Here is a 17,587-nt window from a genome sequence, read left to right as displayed (position 1 = left end):
AAGGCTGTTGGCGTCTGGCAGGTCTAGTCTCAGCCCAGACTGCTTTCAGCTTGCCCCAAGCTTGTGTGCATCAGAGGTCAGCCAGATCCTTGCTGCTACTGCTGCTAAGTCGCTTCAGTCGTATCCAACTCTGTGTGACCCCATAAATGGCAGCCCACCAGGCTCCCCCGTCCCTGGGGTTCTCCAGGCAAGAACACTGGAGTGGGTTGCCATTTCCTTCTCCAACGCATGAAAGTAAAAAGTGAAAGTGAAGTCGCTCAGTCGTGTCTGACTCTTAGCAACCCCATGGACTGCAGCCTACCAGGCTCCTCCACCCATGGGATTTTCCAGGCAAGAGTACTGGAGTGGGGTGCCATTATACCCAGAGTTTGGGGTTCACCATCTCTGTCCCTTCTGGAGGCCCCCTCTCACCCTCTGGTGGTCCTCGCTGCCCCAGACTGCTTTCCTTGGTGCCTCTGGCCAGAAAGACAGTGGCTTCTCATCAAGACTTGTGGCTGTCCTGCACCTTTGCCATAACTCCTGCTTCCCCTCAAGGCCAAAACCACAGATTCCTGTTTTTCCCCAAATCTGCTTGCTCTCCTTAGCTCTCAGGTAGGTTTTTCTGTTCACTTGTTTTGTTTCTGTATTTTGCCAGGGTCTTGTGGTTGTTTACTGGAGAGTTAGTGTGTTAGGACCTTGCCCCTCCAGACCAGAAGCAAAGCCTTCATGTTTCAGGGCAGAGGCTTTCCTCAGATGTCTGGTTTGGCTGCCAGATGGTAGGCACCATCCAGAGATGAGAAGCTCTGGGCATGTGGGCCAGTGTGTTGGCTGCCTTCCTCTCCATCTGTGAACACTGTCCGTCTAGCTGGACCATTTCATCGAGGAGCCTCCAGTGTCAGTGCTTCGGGATGCTTTTCTTCCTCTCTCCTGCTCAAAGGGTGGGAACTTATTTGGACTTGGAGCTGACTTGTGGGGAAGGGGTGGAGAGAGGTAGGAAAGTCTCAACATCTCTTTCTTTCCTTCTTCCCTTTTTTAGTATAACACCTCTGCCTTTTACTGTATGGTATTTCCTAGGTAGAGAAAGCTACAGGTCTTTTTTCGCTCTCAAGGTTGAGGTGGGTGATCTATAGGCTAGTAGATACTTCAGCAAATATTCAACTAGGTAGTTCTCTTATGTTTAGACTCTTTGTATCCCCATTTTCGGGGTACCTAGTGCCACCAATGCCTGATCCCTTTGGATATTCTACCACGCTGAATTAGGCTGTTTCTCACCTGGGATTTCTTTGAATCAGGTATCACTTGAGTTCTTTTCCAACTTCCAGAATTTTATTACAGCTTCTTATGTTCTATTTGTAGGTTTATTTGGGGGAGAGTATTATTATGCATTTAAAAAAAAAATCCCTTTACTTACCATTTTAAACATTTGAGGAGATAAAAGAGTTAAATGTGTATGTTAATTCTGAATCTTTAATTGGATTTCTTTGGTTTATTTTATTATTTTGCATTTCAGTCTTCAGTCCTACAGTTTTGGTAAATGACATTAATGGGGGGGTCTAATTTAATTTACTTCCAAATATGTCTGATTTTCTGTTTATTAAGTAGTTCATCTTTTCCCCATTTGTATAAGACACTATCCATGAAACGTACTGAGATGTTATATATATTGGGTGTAATATGTAACCTTTCTATTCTTTTGATCAATATTTCTATTGCTTTGCAATATTGTTATTTGCAAATTAATATTTTCAATATTATTGCAGATGAACTTCAGGCTTATTCTTTTTTAATGTATTTACCACTCCAGTCCTCACTACTAAACAAAGATTATACATTTACATATCTGTATTTATCTATGTATAGCTATACCCATTTGTTGAGATTTTGATCAGCTCTTCCGCATGTTGTAGAGCAGGACTGACATCTTGGTATCATTGAAGAACATGATATTCACTGCAGTCCCTCAGGTCTTTTGTATACACTGTTGAGTCCGTAAATACATATAAGGTGCCAGCCTTGTGCTGGGACCTCTGTAGGTATTAGGGACTTGGTGACCAAGCCAACATGACCCCTAGTGTCATGTTGCCAAGTCCCACATATTTCTTATTCAGATTAGTTGTAAGAATTTTATATGTTTATGGCAATCATGAATGGTTGTGCTGTGGGTTTTTTTTTTCCCCAGTCTTTATTTTTTCCAGCTGGGTTATTGCTGGGAGACGAGATTGTTCATTTCCTTCAGGCCTTCTGAGGTCAGCATTTCCTGTTGTGCCAAAAGCTTGTCTTTCCCCGCCTCCCTCCCTCCCAAGCACACAGAGGTTTTCCAGAGTGCCACCTGCTTCTTGTTGATGTTTGACAGCGACTCACAATTACCGTTGGATGAACCACATCAACTCCTAGGGATTTCACTCAGAATGCAGTTGACACAGAGGGTTAACTGCTATACTGATGTTTGGTGTGGAAAATTTTATGGTGTCTGTAATTTCCTCATTCAGACTTACTAGCCCTCAAGATTTTCTTTGCTCCTGAGCCTCGTCGCCACGCCAGCTGTCAGTTCGGTTTTGTTCCCGTTTAATTCTGTGCCATACTTGTCCAGGGGTGTGGGCAAGAGCCAAAGGATCTGGCTCAGAAGTCAGGGGAGTGAGGAACGATTTAATTGAACTCTCAAATCACTGGATTTTTACTGCAGTTTTGTGTTCTTTGAGCACACTCCCTCAAAACCGAGTAAGTGATAGAAATGAGAAGTAATGTTCCACTCATCCTGGACAATTTCTAAAACTATGTTCTATCATCTCTGGCCAAAATACTATCTAATTTTATGGGAATGTTTTCCCTAGGTGATAGCCGAACCATATCATCACTATTTATTGGTTCCTCCACCTCCTTAATATGATGCTCGTTCCCTGCCTCACTCAGATCCTCGGGCATCTGGCTCCTCTCTGATGCTTTAGGGGTATCTTGTCAAAGAACATCGAGTCCTCTGTGCCTGCAGCACTGATTGTACACATGTGTGCTGGTGGGGCGCTGGCAGCCATCGTTTAATTGAATCTCAGTCCTGCCTTCTGAGTCCAAGTGCTCTGCTTCTTCCACTGCCCAGTGCATCACACATGCAGCCGAACGTAGGAGTAACTCAGTGCAGGTCCTCAGGGCTTCGGTTCATCAGAGTCAGTTTGATGTCTGTAGCTTCTGTTCTCACCTTCTACTAGAATTAACTGGTTTCCAGAGGTGCTTCTTTATCTTTAATTTTCTCTTCTGAGTTTTTAGGGAAATCTTTCTGCTGCATTGACATGTAGGGTACATTACAAACCGACTAAGAGGGTGGACTCTGAGTCAGATGGATCTCACTTGCCAACTAGGTGACTGAGCAGGTTGTTTTGTTTGTGAGGGTCATTTTGTCTTTGGGGGGTTGTTTGTTTGTTTTTGATGTGTGCTCAAATGTAAAATGGGAAACTGCCTCACGGGATTATCACAAGAAGTGAATATAAGGATGCATAAAATGCATGTATCACAGCGCCTGGCACCGAGCTTGATACTTCAGAGCTTGCTGTGAATATCGTTGCTGTGGCTGTTGTAAATAACAGTGATAATATATCTAATTGCTTCGTAGTTGTGTAGAATTCGACTTATGACCATTGGCTTTTAGTGTAAAGAGAAGCTCCTTAGTCTACCTTCATGACAGTCCTGTCCTGTGTTTTTTTTATTTATTTGCTTCTATCGCCTCATGTATTATTCTTAAATTAATTGTATTAAGAAAGAAGAAAGGAAAAATCTGCACCTGTAATTCCAAGTAGGGGTGCACTATAGCTTTGTGAAAGGAAGGCAGTTTTTTTGGACTTGGCTCTTTGCCTTGTACATTTCCCTTCTGAGCCTGAGTTGGTCCAGTGTCTCTCCCTGTATTTCCTTGGGTGATTTCTCATGTGGATTTTCCTCTTCCCTGGTGGCTCAGATGGTAAAGATTATGCCTACAATGCAGGAGACCCAGGTCCCATCGCTGAGTTGGGAAGATCCCCTGGAGAAGGAAATTACTACCCACTCCAGTATTCTTGCCTGGAGAATCCTGTGGACAGCGGAGCCTGGCAGGCTATAGTCCATGGGGTCGCAGAGTCAGACATGACTGGGTGACTGACACTTTCACTTTCAAAGAAGGCAGGGTTATATCGCCAAATTTAGTTATCTAGAGCTACCCCCACCCAGAGCTGTCTACTCCTAGAGGATCTGTCCTTAGCTCTTACCAGTCATTTATCTCGATTTTTAGCAATCTAGTTTGGCAGATTCTGGGCTACTGAGATTTTCATCAGGATTCACGTTCTTGGCTATGGTGGAGTCTAGGGTAACTTGATTCTTTTCTTACTTGGTTCCTATTACTTACACTTTACCAACCAGTTCTTACTTGTTGGTCAAAATTGGGCCCAGGGTAGCATCCTCATATTAATTTGTCCGTTGTCAAGGGGTAAATAAGAAAAGATAAGATTCAGCAGCTACCCAGATTGGCACTGTTTTAATTCTATGCTAATTACATGATCTTCATCCTAAAGGTACTTTCTGGTTTTTTGAAGGTGGTTCTAGGCTCCCAAAGTAATTACTCTCTTCTCCTACACAATGCTGTCCACCTTTATTTCTTAACTTTCCACACAGGTACGTGTCTTCTTAATAACTTTCAGTTTTACTTCCTCACTTTATTTTCCTCTAAAAATTCTTCTGGCTTCTTTCCAACCTGACTCAGCTCAGAAACCTTTCTTGCAATTTCTCCCTATGTGCTTGGCAACATACTGCCCAGAAGACCCTGATTTCAGCTATAAACTTGGAGACGTTGCTTTCTGCTTCTAGAACCTTAAGGAACTGTTAGGGTAGAAATGACCAACCGAGACGTAACAAGACAGCCTGTCCATTCTCAGTCCATCCAAAAGCAGATAGAGCCTGATTCTAACTCTGATTCCATGCTACATGCTCAACTAAAAGATGGTTGAGGCTTTTATTTTTCTTTCCCGGTCTTATGATTAGATTCAGTGCAAGACAGTTGGGAACACTGAGAGTAAATTTGCCCAGGCAGTGGGGATTGATATTTTGTTCACAGCTCCTCTAGTCCTTTGTAGTCTGTGGCTGGTTTTTTGTTTTGGTTTGGTTTCTGTTTGTTTTGAGAGGGGGGGGGGACATTTTGCAGCACGGTTTCAGGTGTCTGCCCTGCTGCATACAGAGATGGGGGGATTCTTTATAGACTGTGACACTGGGTCCATATGTAGAAGTGAGGGGTGTAAGGCCGTTAGTCACCAGCTTCCTGCGTTGTTGCCTGTTCTCCACTGAAGTCATGATTAACGCCTGGGCTTTCGTTCGTTTGGGTCCCCTCAGATACACCTATGAGCGAATTGATGGGCGAGTACGGGGAAACCTGCGCCAGGCAGCCATCGACCGGTTCTGTAAGCCAGACTCAGACCGCTTTGTCTTTCTTCTGTGCACCCGAGCGGGAGGCCTGGGGATCAATCTCACAGCTGCTGATACCTGCATCATATTTGATTCAGACTGGAACCCACAAAATGACTTGCAGGTAACCATAGGATGATTGCTGTTTGCCTTAGGTGTCCCTGAATCTAAGAACCTCACGGCAGGGCCTGGCTTGGCTACAGAGAGAGTCTGCCACGCTCCATGCTACTGCTACAGCATTGGCCGGATGGCAGGCTCAGGGCCTCCGTCAGCGGGTACAACTAAGGGAGAAGGAAATGTCGAGCCTCCCCACTAATCAGAGTGGGTTTTTTTTCTTTTATGATAAATCAAATGGTATTTTGCAGTGGTAGCTTCCAAAATGTAGAGTAGAGCTATTCTTCATTGTTATTATCAGACATATAAAGAAAGAAACTAAGCTTGAGCAATTTTCTAATTCTTGACATATGGATTGATTCCGGCATTTGCACTCACTTTGGTTGTGAGGTAGTTGTATGTCGTTTACAGTACAGGAAGATGACCCAGAGGTGTGGGAAGGTTCCCTGGTGTGGCTGGGGTGACTGAGGCATCCACATTAGTTCCTTGCTCCCCACTTAATGTAGCACATTAGAGTCAGTGTGGCCAGTTAAGTATGGGTCGCCTACTACCTATGAATGAGTTCCCTTCCAAGAGCGCATTTGTAAGTCCGATTTGTTCGTTTAAGTCCAGCAGAGTGACCACAGGTACCCAACTAACACATTCAGCTATATAGTACTGTGATGCAATAGGTTTATAATAACTTTTCACACAAATAATAGCTAATAAAAACAAACTAGCACAAAAACAGAGGAAGCATTTTTTATCTGACTCTGCAGTGCCTTGAAAAGTACAGCAGCACAGTACAACAGCTGGCCAGCCGGGGTTGGCATCGCGCAGACAGGCGAGAATAATTACCGACCGGAGGAGGCAGAGGAGGTGCGAGATGGCAGAGCTGAAGGGTCGTCAACAGGAGGGGGCGGAGGGCAGCTGCAGCTTCACTCAGGTTCTGGGCCTTGCTGGAACCAGACGCATGTTCGCATCCTTGAAAGCTTACCACCTGAAGGGTCACCTGTAGGGGACTTAACTGTATTTGAAGATTAAATTTGTTAGTTTTAACCAAACTGAATAATGTTTGGTTTTAAAAAATGACTGGCTTTAAAAGATTTTTGCAAGAGTTGGAGTTAATGCATTTTAAAAGCAAATGTAAACAAACAAGAAAATGAGAGAGCTGATCCTTCTGGTTCAGAATTCCTTATCAACCCTGTTGGAAAGTTAAAAAAAAAAAGACATTTTAACTAGATTGCACAATAAGTCAGTCCAAAAGATCCTGATCATTTTAGATCCCAGAGTTCCATTCATTACCATTAATGACACACTTCATCCCACGTGTGTATTGGCTCCTGGAACATCTGCTGATAATCAGAGTGTGAGTTTGTGGTGGGGAGAACGGTGGGACCTCAGAGCCTGTTTCATGATACTGAAAAGAGTGACTGATAGGAGAAGTTTGAAGGCTGCTGTTTCACAAAACTGAGGAGGTGCCCTAGGGGGTACTGCCAGGGAAGGGATGCAGGGAAAGGGAGCTAAGGTGATGGGCATCTGGCTTCTTCCCTGCCCACCATGTCACACAGAGTCACTCTGTTCGATCTTTTTCATTTAACGAGTTTCCAAATAACGTTTTTTTGGAAGAAAACAGTCTCCTAGTTAAAATAGCAGTGCTCTGAATTATCGTGTTGGTGACAACTGGATAAAACTCAGGGGGAAAAAAAATGATCTTAAAACAAATTTTGTGGCACATTATTCAACATCTAACTTGAAAAATCGGCAGCTATGACCAGCTCACCATCAGGCCTTTCTGCTAGTGATGGGATATTTGGGTCCAGGATGAGTTGCTGAACTTTCCTGGCAGGTCCAGTGATTATAACTTTGTGCTTCCAACACAGGGGGTGCAGGTTCCATCCCTGGTGAGGAAACAAAGATCCCACCAAAGCTGCGAGGCCACCAAAAAAAAAAAAAACCAAAGAGTTGCTAGATATAATGAATAACCAATTTTTAAAGAAGTTAACATACTCAACACCACGGTGCTAAAAATCAGTAGAAACCAGTATTTGACAAGGTCAGCAGTGGGAACCTAATTGGGGCGGGAGACTACCGCCTTGGGCTAGCTGCCTGTTTTTAAAAATGGTCTGAGTGGAGTATAACCCCACCCGTTTGTGTCTGTATTATCTCTGATTGCTTTCATGTTACAGTGGCAGAGTTGAGTCTTGCAACAGGGCCCTCATAGCCCAAAGCATCTGAAATATTTACTCTTAGAGAAGATGTTTGCCAACCCTAAAGCAGACGGTTCCTTAAGTCGTAAGTTCTCAACAGCTGTAAAGCTCTGTGCTCCTTCACAGCGCTCACCTGACGATGAGGCTTGGTACCTGGGCAGGTGATGGGTGGCCATTTGGAGGCTCTGGTAGCCGGGCATGCCTGAAGGACTCGCAAAAGGAAAATTAAAAGCATAGGGCTGGCATTTAGAGATGGGCCACAGCCAGAGGCATCTAGACATAGATGGTGCAGTGCCAGAAAGTGGAATGAGCAAGAGTGAGAATGTCTAGGCCTGAAGGAGGTAGATCAGTCCCCCCTGAAGTGATGGATTTGTCTGGTCAGATGGGGTGGGCAGGGCTCTCAAAGGGAGAAGGGAGCAGCTTTGGAATGGCCATTGTTAGTGTCCACTGCTGGGGGAGTCGCAAGAGATGCGTCAAGGAGTTAGTGGGGATGTCCAGACTGAAGTTGGATTGTGTGAGGGTTTCGTATGCCGAGTCAGCTTCTGAACTCCTCTAACACTCAGCCTTGGTGGAGAAACAAGGGCTGTGAGCGCCCGGGTGATTCAGGCAGGCACTTGTCCAAGAACGTGCAGAAGATCATGAATGATGGTGTCAGTGAACAGCCCCAAGTCCATGTTAGAGCTGGAATTCCTCAACTTGTGGTCTCCCAGACTGACTGCCTTTGGGATTATTTTTAGTTACAGTTTTGTAACCAAGGGGGGAACTTTCCTTTGTTTTTGAGACATCTGATCAGACTAGGTAAAAATGAAAGAATTGGGATACATAGAGTAATTTTAGGGCAGGGAACTGGGTCTGTGGTTACGGTGGGCTGTTCTGAGTTGCCCCCCAGAGATGGAGCAGGGTGTTCTCGGCTTGCCTGGCATGGGGAGGGGAGTACAAGGGCCGAGACAATGCCCCCCCAAAACCATGCACATTCAGCACAGTCTCCCTGGCGTTTACCCTTCATCCACGTGCTGGGAATGTGATGTAGAAGACAAAGTCTGGAGACTGGGGTGCCGAGACCAGCATGTGGTTCACAGGACTGCAGCTAAATCAGCTGTGAACATTGGTGAAATGCATTCCTGTCCCTAACAGAGCAGAAAACTCAACCTGACCGTTCCCGGGTACTGCCCTTGCTAGCCAGTTAGGTCACATCAACATACACAGTCGTTCACACATATGCCCGTATTCTGACATTTTCCGTATATGAGTGAAAGTTTTTGGTCATGTGTAGTTCTTCACGGTTATTGAAGAGCCACAATTCCTACCCTGATTGAAGATGATCATTATTCTTCTTAGAAAATGGGTGTGACATAGAACATTCCTTTACGAGTGGATTGAAGCATGTTCTACCCAATAAAAACGTCAGGACCATGAAAAAAGAGTCCCATATGAACATGGTCTTACCTTCTATGCTAGTGAAATTTTAGTGTAGCTCCAGAGGTCAGGTTCAGATAGTGAATTTCAGTGCTCACTGTGGTCTCAAACAGCCTGGGCAGATCTGGTGCAATCCGTGCTTCTCCAGAGTCAGAGCAGTGTGGGGAGGCAGGGACTGCTAGGACACGGCTTCTCCACTGATCCTAGGCAGACCCCCTCTGAGCCTCGACAAGGAAGCCGACCAGGTTGGGATGGGGCGGGAGCAGGGGTGACAATTGGGCTCAGCTGAAGTCAGCCCGAGTCCCCAGGGCAGGGCTGCAGACAAGCCAGCGTCCATGGCCGTGAAACAGAGCTGCACTGTCTGAAAACTCAGCCCAAGTCAGCGCAGTGTTGCCTTTTCTAGTGTTTTTTCATTAACGATTATTGAAAGTTCATTCATTCAGCCTTCTGATCTTTTTGCTGGAGCTTTCTGTGCTTTGGGGATTGAACTAGAGAAATATATGTGTTTTAGGACTTGCTGGAGAAATATATATGTTTTAAAAAGCCAGCACCACTCCAGCTCTGAGGGCACGTGCCACCCTTGCAGAGGCCGCACGATAACAGTGGTAACGTGGCCCAGGTCCCGTCCTTCCTGTGGATGAGGCCCTAAAAGGGGGAATTCAGGAAGCCTGGGTGCAGGCATCCTGGCCGAGAGCACAACCACAGGTGATGTGGCCTCTGCAGAGGGTTTGGAAGGGAGGAGGGAACCCAGCCAGAGGAGCGGGGACCTGACTCTCTGCTCTGAGTGGGGAGAGGGGCTCGTCCCCGTGGCCGTTGCCTCTGCTGGCACCACCTCTTGATACTGATAGTGTGCGTGAACTCCATCGAGTTTACTTTTCTTTGCTAGAAGAAAGGAAGACTTTGTGACTGCTCTGTTATATGGCCCAGGTGCTCAGTGACTGCTGAATGCTGAGATGTGCCAGAATGTGCCGGACATGTTTAAACTGTCAAATACACAGCAATGAGCAAGACCCGTGGCGTGTGCTCTCTTGGAGCCTTCGACTTAGTGGGGGAAGCAGACAATAAACAGGGAAGAGTAAGTCATATAGCCCCAGACAGCAATACACAGAGACAGCACAGCAGACAATAAACAGGGAAGAATAAGTCATATAGCCCCAGACAGCAATGCACAGAGACAGCACAGGGTAAGAGGACATGAATGATGGGGGTTGGGTACCCTGATTTCGAGGGTAGCCTAGGAAGCCTTCTTCAAGAAGGTGACATCTTGGGGGAGATCTGAATGATGGGAGTGGGAATCTTAGGATACAAAATCAGTAGGAAGAATGTTCCAGACAGAGGGGACAAGATGTGTGGCCACTTAGAGTGGAGGGAGCTCCGGCGGCACGCCTGACACAGGTGGGGTGCTCACGGCAGAGCGTGAGTCCCCGAGAAAGTGAGTCAAGCTCCTTTGAGGTCTCTCCTGCCCCTCTCTTCAGTGTACTCTCCATCTCACTCCCTGCCCCTCTTTTCTGCTGTCCCAAAGCTCCCTTTTCCCAGGCTTTTCGCTCACCTCTCCTTCCTGTCCTCAGCCAGCTCTTGCCTGACCAGGGGACACGTTTAGGAGTGCTCCACATGAGGCCAGGCCCTGGGGAGGCAGAAGCATGCAGGGCTTCAGAACCACACAGTGGAAACACAGCATGGTGGGCCGATACCTGCGCTCTTCCCCAGAGATGTTTCCGTTGTCAGAGGGAATGTGCCTTTCCCCCAGGAATCTATTCCTGGAGGAATGGAATCAGATTCCAAAGTAGGCCTGCAAAGGAGATGGCTGAAGGGAGGCAGCTTCCTGGGGCCCTGGTTCATACTACACTGAGAGCCCCTGAGTCCTCCTCTGATGAGTAGGTGGCCCGCAGACACGGACTACAGAGTACCAGGAGAAATGTCAAACCACTGGGTTTGAGATGGAATTCGCATGTCATGAACTGGCAGAGTATCCCAGCATGCTCACAGTGCTTGAGTTAGAGGACACTCTGGGAAATTCTTTTAACCTCTCTGATGATGTAAATTTTCTTTAAGGTGCAAGTAGTATTTTAAAGTATTTTTTAAAACATGCCTTTAAAATGTCATAGAGCTAATCATTTGAAGAAGTAGTATAAGGATCAAGAGAAGAATGAACAGCATGCCTGATTCTTCATATCGACCTTCGAATTTTCATGTGATTGTAGAGACGTGATACAAGGTTCTAGACTTGGACCTTTAACCACCGTGAATTGAGAGCTGGAATCAGTTGGAAATCTGAGACTCCCTCTGTCTTCCCATCGCAGTCATTGGGATCTGTACCCGTTTAAAATTTTTCTGAACATGACTACTTGTCTCGTATGTTTCTTGGAAGCTCTTGGTATTAAAAAGTAGAGAACAACCTACGAGCTCTCAAATCATGCAGAGAGCACTGGAGCTCTGATTTCCCTGGGTGGAGGTTGTGGGGTAAAAGGGTAGCACCACCGCCTGGGACAGGGGCCCTGACTCCAGCAGAGGTTCTGTGTTTATACCTTTGCTAATGTGTTTCGTTTGGACTTCATCTCAGTTGCTACCTTAGTTCTGAATGTTCCTCTCTCTACCAAGTTGTGTGTGTGTGTGTGTGTGTGTGTATGTGTGAGTTCTGATAAGGAAAATAAGGAGTATATGAGATTGAATTGTGAAATGACAGGCTCTTAAATGGGACAGAATTCACCCTGTAAGTAAGTCATCTTTGTCTCTTGGTACCATCCAGCTACTTGTGACAGCACCTCCTGCCCGCCCCCACCCCTGTACCCCCAGCAGAGGTGTGTTTTTTAATTGGCAAGGACTCCAGAGATAGATATGCCAGGACTAGTCAGGTGGCTTCATGCTGACTGGAGAGTCCTGGGTTCCTCTGTCTCGCTGCTCTATCAGCCTCCATGAGTGTGGTTTACACGTTCTTGGTTCCAGGATGGACACTTCAAACCCCGGGTAGGGAAAATAAGGAAGGAAGGTGTGATGCTTTTTTTCAGAAGAGCATCCAGAACTTTTCCAGCTAGTCAAGGTTGACTGCTGTTACATGTCCTTGTTCAGAACCGTATGACCTGGCTGACCCTGGGGGGCTGGAAATGGTCTCAGCCAAAGACGTGGCTGCCCTTGTGTAAGAGTCACGATGCTGGTAGCAAGGACCAATGGGGATGTTGGTTCTAAGAAGGTCATAAATTGGTGATGTCTGCAGCTCTGTTAGACCTTTGCTCATAACATTTCTGAAACTCCCTATTGCAGTTTTCCCTCAATACCAGATGAACCAAAAAAATAAGAAAATCAATGCCAGTACTTAATGACCACATATTGTTGCTGTTTAGTCTCTCAATCATGTCCAACTCTTTGTGACCCTGTGGATATAGCCCGCCAGGCTCCTCTGTCCATGGAATTTTCCAGGCGAGACACTGGAGTGGGTTGCCATTTCCTCCTCCAAAGGATCTTCCCAACCTAGGGATTGAACCTGCATCTCCTGCTTTGGCAGGAACCACATATTACTACTACTTTATAGTCTCCATAATCCATAAAAGCATATTACTTAACTTGATCATGTCCTTTATTTACCAGAGCTGGCCATCAGATTTCCTCCTAATAATAATAAAGATTTACTTCCACTAAAGACAGTGAAAGAAGGTGTGGGAACTAATTGTAATAGCCAAAAACTAAACAACTTAGTTGTCCATCCGTAGGAGACTTATTGACTAAGATAATATACTCAGCTCTAATAAGAGAATGGGAAGTATCTCTGCACACTGCTCTGGAGTCATCTCCTAAAGATATTGTTGGCTGAAAAAAACATAAGGTAGAAAAAATATAGTATGCCAGCCTTTATCTAAAAAGGCTGGATGTCTGTCTATCTGTCCTGCCTTCCCTGCCATGGAGAGGTAAACAAAAGCCTTCATTTTAAATGGTTACCTATTGGGGGAGGGGGTCAGGGTGAGAGAACAGAGAAGTGATGTATAGAAACTAGTTTTTCTGAAAATGCCTTTTTGTATATTCAACTTTGGAACCATCCTAAATATACCATTATAGAACAAAATCTCTTAAAAACTTTTTATTCTGAAGTCATTTTAAGTAAAAAGTGCAAGATAGTGCAACATTCTAAGAGCCTTTGCCCAGCTTCCCTTAATGCTATCATTTTGTATAACCATACCCATTTCCCACGTGGCTCAGTGGTAAAGAATCCACGTGCCAAGCAGGAGATGGAGGTTTGATCCCTGGGTTGGGAAGATCCCCCGGAGAAGGAAATGGCAGCCCACTCCAGCATTCTTACCTGGGAAATCCCATGGACAGAGGAGCCTGAAAGTCTACAGTCATGGAGTTGCAAAGAAGCAGACTCGACTGCGTGACTTCAGCACGCAGCACGCATGACCATAGTGTAATTATTAACAGGAAATTAACATCGGTACAATACTCTGATCTGTAGACCCTATTCAGATTCCTTCATTTTTCTGCAAATGTTCCTATTTCTGGTCTGGGATCCAGTTCAGGATCTCACGTTTCCTTTAGAAATTACAACTCCTTAGCCGCCTGTAATCTGTGACAACTCCTGTCTTTCCTCATCTTTCATGCCCTTGACACTTTTGAAGGGTACTGACCACGTGTTTTGTAGAATTGTCTCTCACTTTGGGTTTGCCTGACGTTTCTCTCATGATCAGATTGGAGGTTATGCACTTTTGGCATGAATATCACAGAAGTGATGTTATGTCCTTCTCAGGGGGTATGTGATGTCGATACATCTTACTACTCATGATTGTTAAGCTTCATTACTTGGTTGAGGTGGTGTCTGCCAGGTTTCTCCGCAGTAAAGTTACTATTTTTACCTTGAAACACAGTCAGTTTCTTGGGAGGAGATATTTTGAGATGCTATAAATATTGTTTTCTTATCATGCTTCTGCCTGTTAGCTTTAGCATCCACCAGTGGTTCTTGCCTTCAGGAATTAACACCATGGTGTGTTTGGCTAATGGTAATTTTCTATTTTGGTCATTCCTTCTGCAGTCGGAATTGGACTCTTAACTGTAAAGAGCAACTGTTGTTTGTCCCCTGCATCGGTATGGATTCCTGAATATTTATTTTATCTTACAGGTTAGAATCCATTACTCTCATTATTTTGCTGTTTGGATTTGGTCTTTTGGGAGCCCCTTTAGATTGGCTCCTATCCTTTAGACATGGTTCCGTCAGTTTGTGGGGCTTCCCTCATGGCTCAGTTGGTAAAGAATCTGCCTGTAATGCAGGAGACTCGGGTTCCATCCCTGGGTCTGAAACATCCACTGGAGAAGGAAATGGCAACCCACTCCAGTGTTCTTGCCTGGAGAATCCCACAGACAGAGGAACCCGGCAGGCCACGGTCCACGGGGTCGCAGAGAGTCGGACACGACTGAAGTGACTGAGCACGCCCTACTACTGGAGTGTTACTGCTTCTAGGCTCCCCAGGCAGCCAGCCAGGAAACACAGGTGTGCGTGCTGACACAAGCACGTGTACCACACACCTGTATTCCTTCTGTATCTGCTCATCTGTCGTGAGATTTCTGATCCCCGTCCCAACACCACAGGACTCCTTGTAGCCTTCTGGACTCTTCCGTATTTGTAACTCCTTTCTCTGGCTGTGAGAAGCCTGGTCTCATTATCATAATACCATACCTTTACTCACTTGTTCGGTCTTAGTATACGCATAGATCAAGTAGTTTCAGAATTACTAACCCGTATTCTATGAAAGCTTCCCCAGTGGCTCAGTGGTAAAGGGTCCGCCTGCAATGCAGGAGATGCCCTGGAGACACAGATTCAATCCATGAAGCAGGAAGATCCCCTGGAGAAGGAGATGACAGCCCACTCCAGTATCCTGCTGCTGCTGCTAAGTCGCTTCAGTCATGTCCGACTTTGCGCGACCCCATAGACGGCAGCCCACCAGGCTCCCCCATCCCTGGGATTCTCCAGGCAAGAACACTAGAGTGGGTTGCCATTTCCTTCTCCAGTGCATGAAAGCGAAAAGTGAAAGGGAAGTCGCTCAGTCGTGTCCGACTCTTAGTGACCCCATGGACTGCAGCCTACCAGGCTCCTCCATCCATGGGATTTTCCAGGCAAGAGTACTGGAGTGGGGTGCCATTGCTTTCTTCCTCCAGTACCCTACTCTGGGGAAATCCCATGGACAGAGGAGCTGGAAGGACCTCAGTCCATGCATGAGATCACAAAAGAGACACGACTTAGCGACTAAACAACAGCAGTCTCGGACTAAAGTGTTTTGGTTTTTTTTAACTCTTTCTTATTGGAGTATAGGTGCTGCACAGTGTTGAGTTTCTACTGTACAGCAGAGTAAATCAGCTGTAATTACACACATATCCCCTCTTGTCTGGATTTTCTTTTCATTGGACCAAAGTTTTCATTAGGCTTAAAGTATGTTCTCAAAATGCCATTTTCCAAAGTTACTTGGTTTAATTTTTTTCTTTCTCACATGGTTAAATTAATGTAGAGACACTATCCTTATTTCTTGATCCTGAGAACTGTGGTTATATAGGAGACTGTCCTTGCACACTTTAGTGTGCAAGACTAAAGCACTTGGGACAGCTTACTCTCAAATGTTTCAGACAAAAAGTGGCCTGTGTGTGTGCACACGTGTGTTTATGTCTTTGTGTGTACTCGGAGAGACAGGAGAGAGTTAGGGCAGAAATGGTACAGTAAGTGAGGGAAAATGGTAAATCTGGATAAAGGGCATATTGGAGTTGTAAACTGAAATTATATCACAATGAAGGTATTGAAAAGTTAAATACAAACGCTTGAAGTAATCTCTCTCTTGGGGTTATGCTGTCCATGTCATATACAGCTAGATTCAACTGTTTGATTTTGCTTTTGATATTTAGGGTTTGTTTCATTTCTCCCCACATTAATCCGTGAGGTCACAAAGAGTTACACACGACTTAATGACTAAACAGCAACAACTCCAATCCACCGTGCATATTCAGATTTTATCATTTCTTTCAATATCCTTTCTAGCTATTAGGTTGGCCAAAAAGTTTGTTCAGGGTTTTTTTGTTTTGTTTTTTTTTTTTTTTTTTTGCACAATTGCATGAGCATTTTGGCCAACTCAGCGTTCCTCCCCAGGATCCAAACCAGGATCACCCATTACAGTTCTCATACCTCTTTCGTCTCCTTTAGTGGATCAGCTGCTTGATATTTCTCGTTCTCCCACCCCCTTGATGTCTTTGGTGAGTGCAGGCTGTATGTTTTTCAGATGGTCCCTTGTTCTGTGTTTGCATTTCCTCAGGACTGGGCCCGGGTTCAGTGATACCCCTCTCAGTGATAGGTCGTTCTCAGGGTGTCACGTCTACAGGAACACAACGTTCATTTGTCGATAATCAGCACTTTGAGCTCGGTTAGTGGCGTCTGCTGGATTTCTCCACTGTGAAGTTGCTCATTTCCCTCTGAAATTAATAAGGAACTTTGGAGAGATGCTTTGAGAGTATGTAAATATACTCTTCCTCATCAGAGTTTCACCCAGTGGCTTTAGTTTCCATTGATCCTTTTTGCCTGGATCAGTCATCACTGTGATGGTGGCAAAGTGTTGATTTTCTAACAGTCATTCTACATTTGTTAGTGACTTTCTACTCCATGGAAGAGTCTTCCCTTTTCTCCCGTTAGCTTGTTTATGTCAGTATGTACTCATGGATTCTTCTTCTGTTCAGTGGGTTATAGTCCATCATTTTATTTATTTTGATGTTGAGTTAGTCCTAGACCCAGCCAGTGGAAGCCTCTTCAACTTTCAGGTATTATTTTGATGTGTCTCCATCATCCTTTGAGTTCTTCCTCACATTCTGGCATAGTGATCTGTTTCAGACTGCCTACCCTGGCCCTAGAATTAAGCACTTCTCTGATAGGCCTTGTTCTTCTTATGGAGAATGGAATTTAGAAACCAAGATCTGAGAGTTAGGTATGTTCTTTGCTACTAGGATGCCATTGTGCCCAGGCCCTCTCAGTGGACAGAGCCAGAATACACACACACAAAGGGAATCCAGATACACATAATACATACGATGCCTTAATATGTATATGTGTGTATAAACATGCATGTGTCTACCTAAACATATAAACAAATACACATTTATGTCTGTTTCTCTGTCTGTATATGTGTGACTATGTACACACACCTGCACACCTAACTGTGACAATACTGATAACCTCCAAATCCAGTCTGACACCACAGAGAGGTTTTCTAGTTTTTCTTCTTTCCATGTTTGTAACTTCCTTTGTCAGCAATGAAAAGCCTGACTCCTCTTACCCTCAGTATATTCACTAATTCGCTCAACCCTAGATTACACAGAAAGTGTTCTAGAATTGCCAATCTTGACACTGTAAAAAAGAAACCTATTTGCAAGTATGTGTATAAAACACTGCAGTTTGACTGTACATACTTAATGAGATATGGCCTAGAGTGGGAGGGCAATAAGTCTTACATTGTTTTCGGTAATTG

The 17,587-nt window shown here is 45.0% G+C and overlaps 1 protein-coding gene across 9 annotated transcripts in view; it reads left to right on the top strand.

Annotated features, from left to right (window-relative positions):
- The window catches only part of CHD6 (chromodomain helicase DNA binding protein 6), a 203,739-nt gene that overhangs the window by 131,158 nt on the left and 54,994 nt on the right, over positions 1-17,587 (top strand). For all 9 annotated transcript variants that reach the window (XM_060397044.1, XM_060397041.1, XM_027977203.2 and 6 more), the window contains one exon: positions 5,320-5,515. In XM_060397044.1, coding sequence (XP_060253027.1) covers positions 5,320-5,515 — 196 coding nt within the window. The remainder of the gene's footprint in view (positions 1-5,319; positions 5,516-17,587) is intronic.

The sequence above is a fragment of the Ovis aries genome, chromosome 13 (assembly GCF_016772045.2).
Source record: "Ovis aries strain OAR_USU_Benz2616 breed Rambouillet chromosome 13, ARS-UI_Ramb_v3.0, whole genome shotgun sequence".
Lineage (NCBI taxonomy): Eukaryota > Metazoa > Chordata > Mammalia > Artiodactyla > Bovidae > Ovis > Ovis aries.
This window is presented reverse-complemented; position numbering and strand designations above follow the sequence as displayed.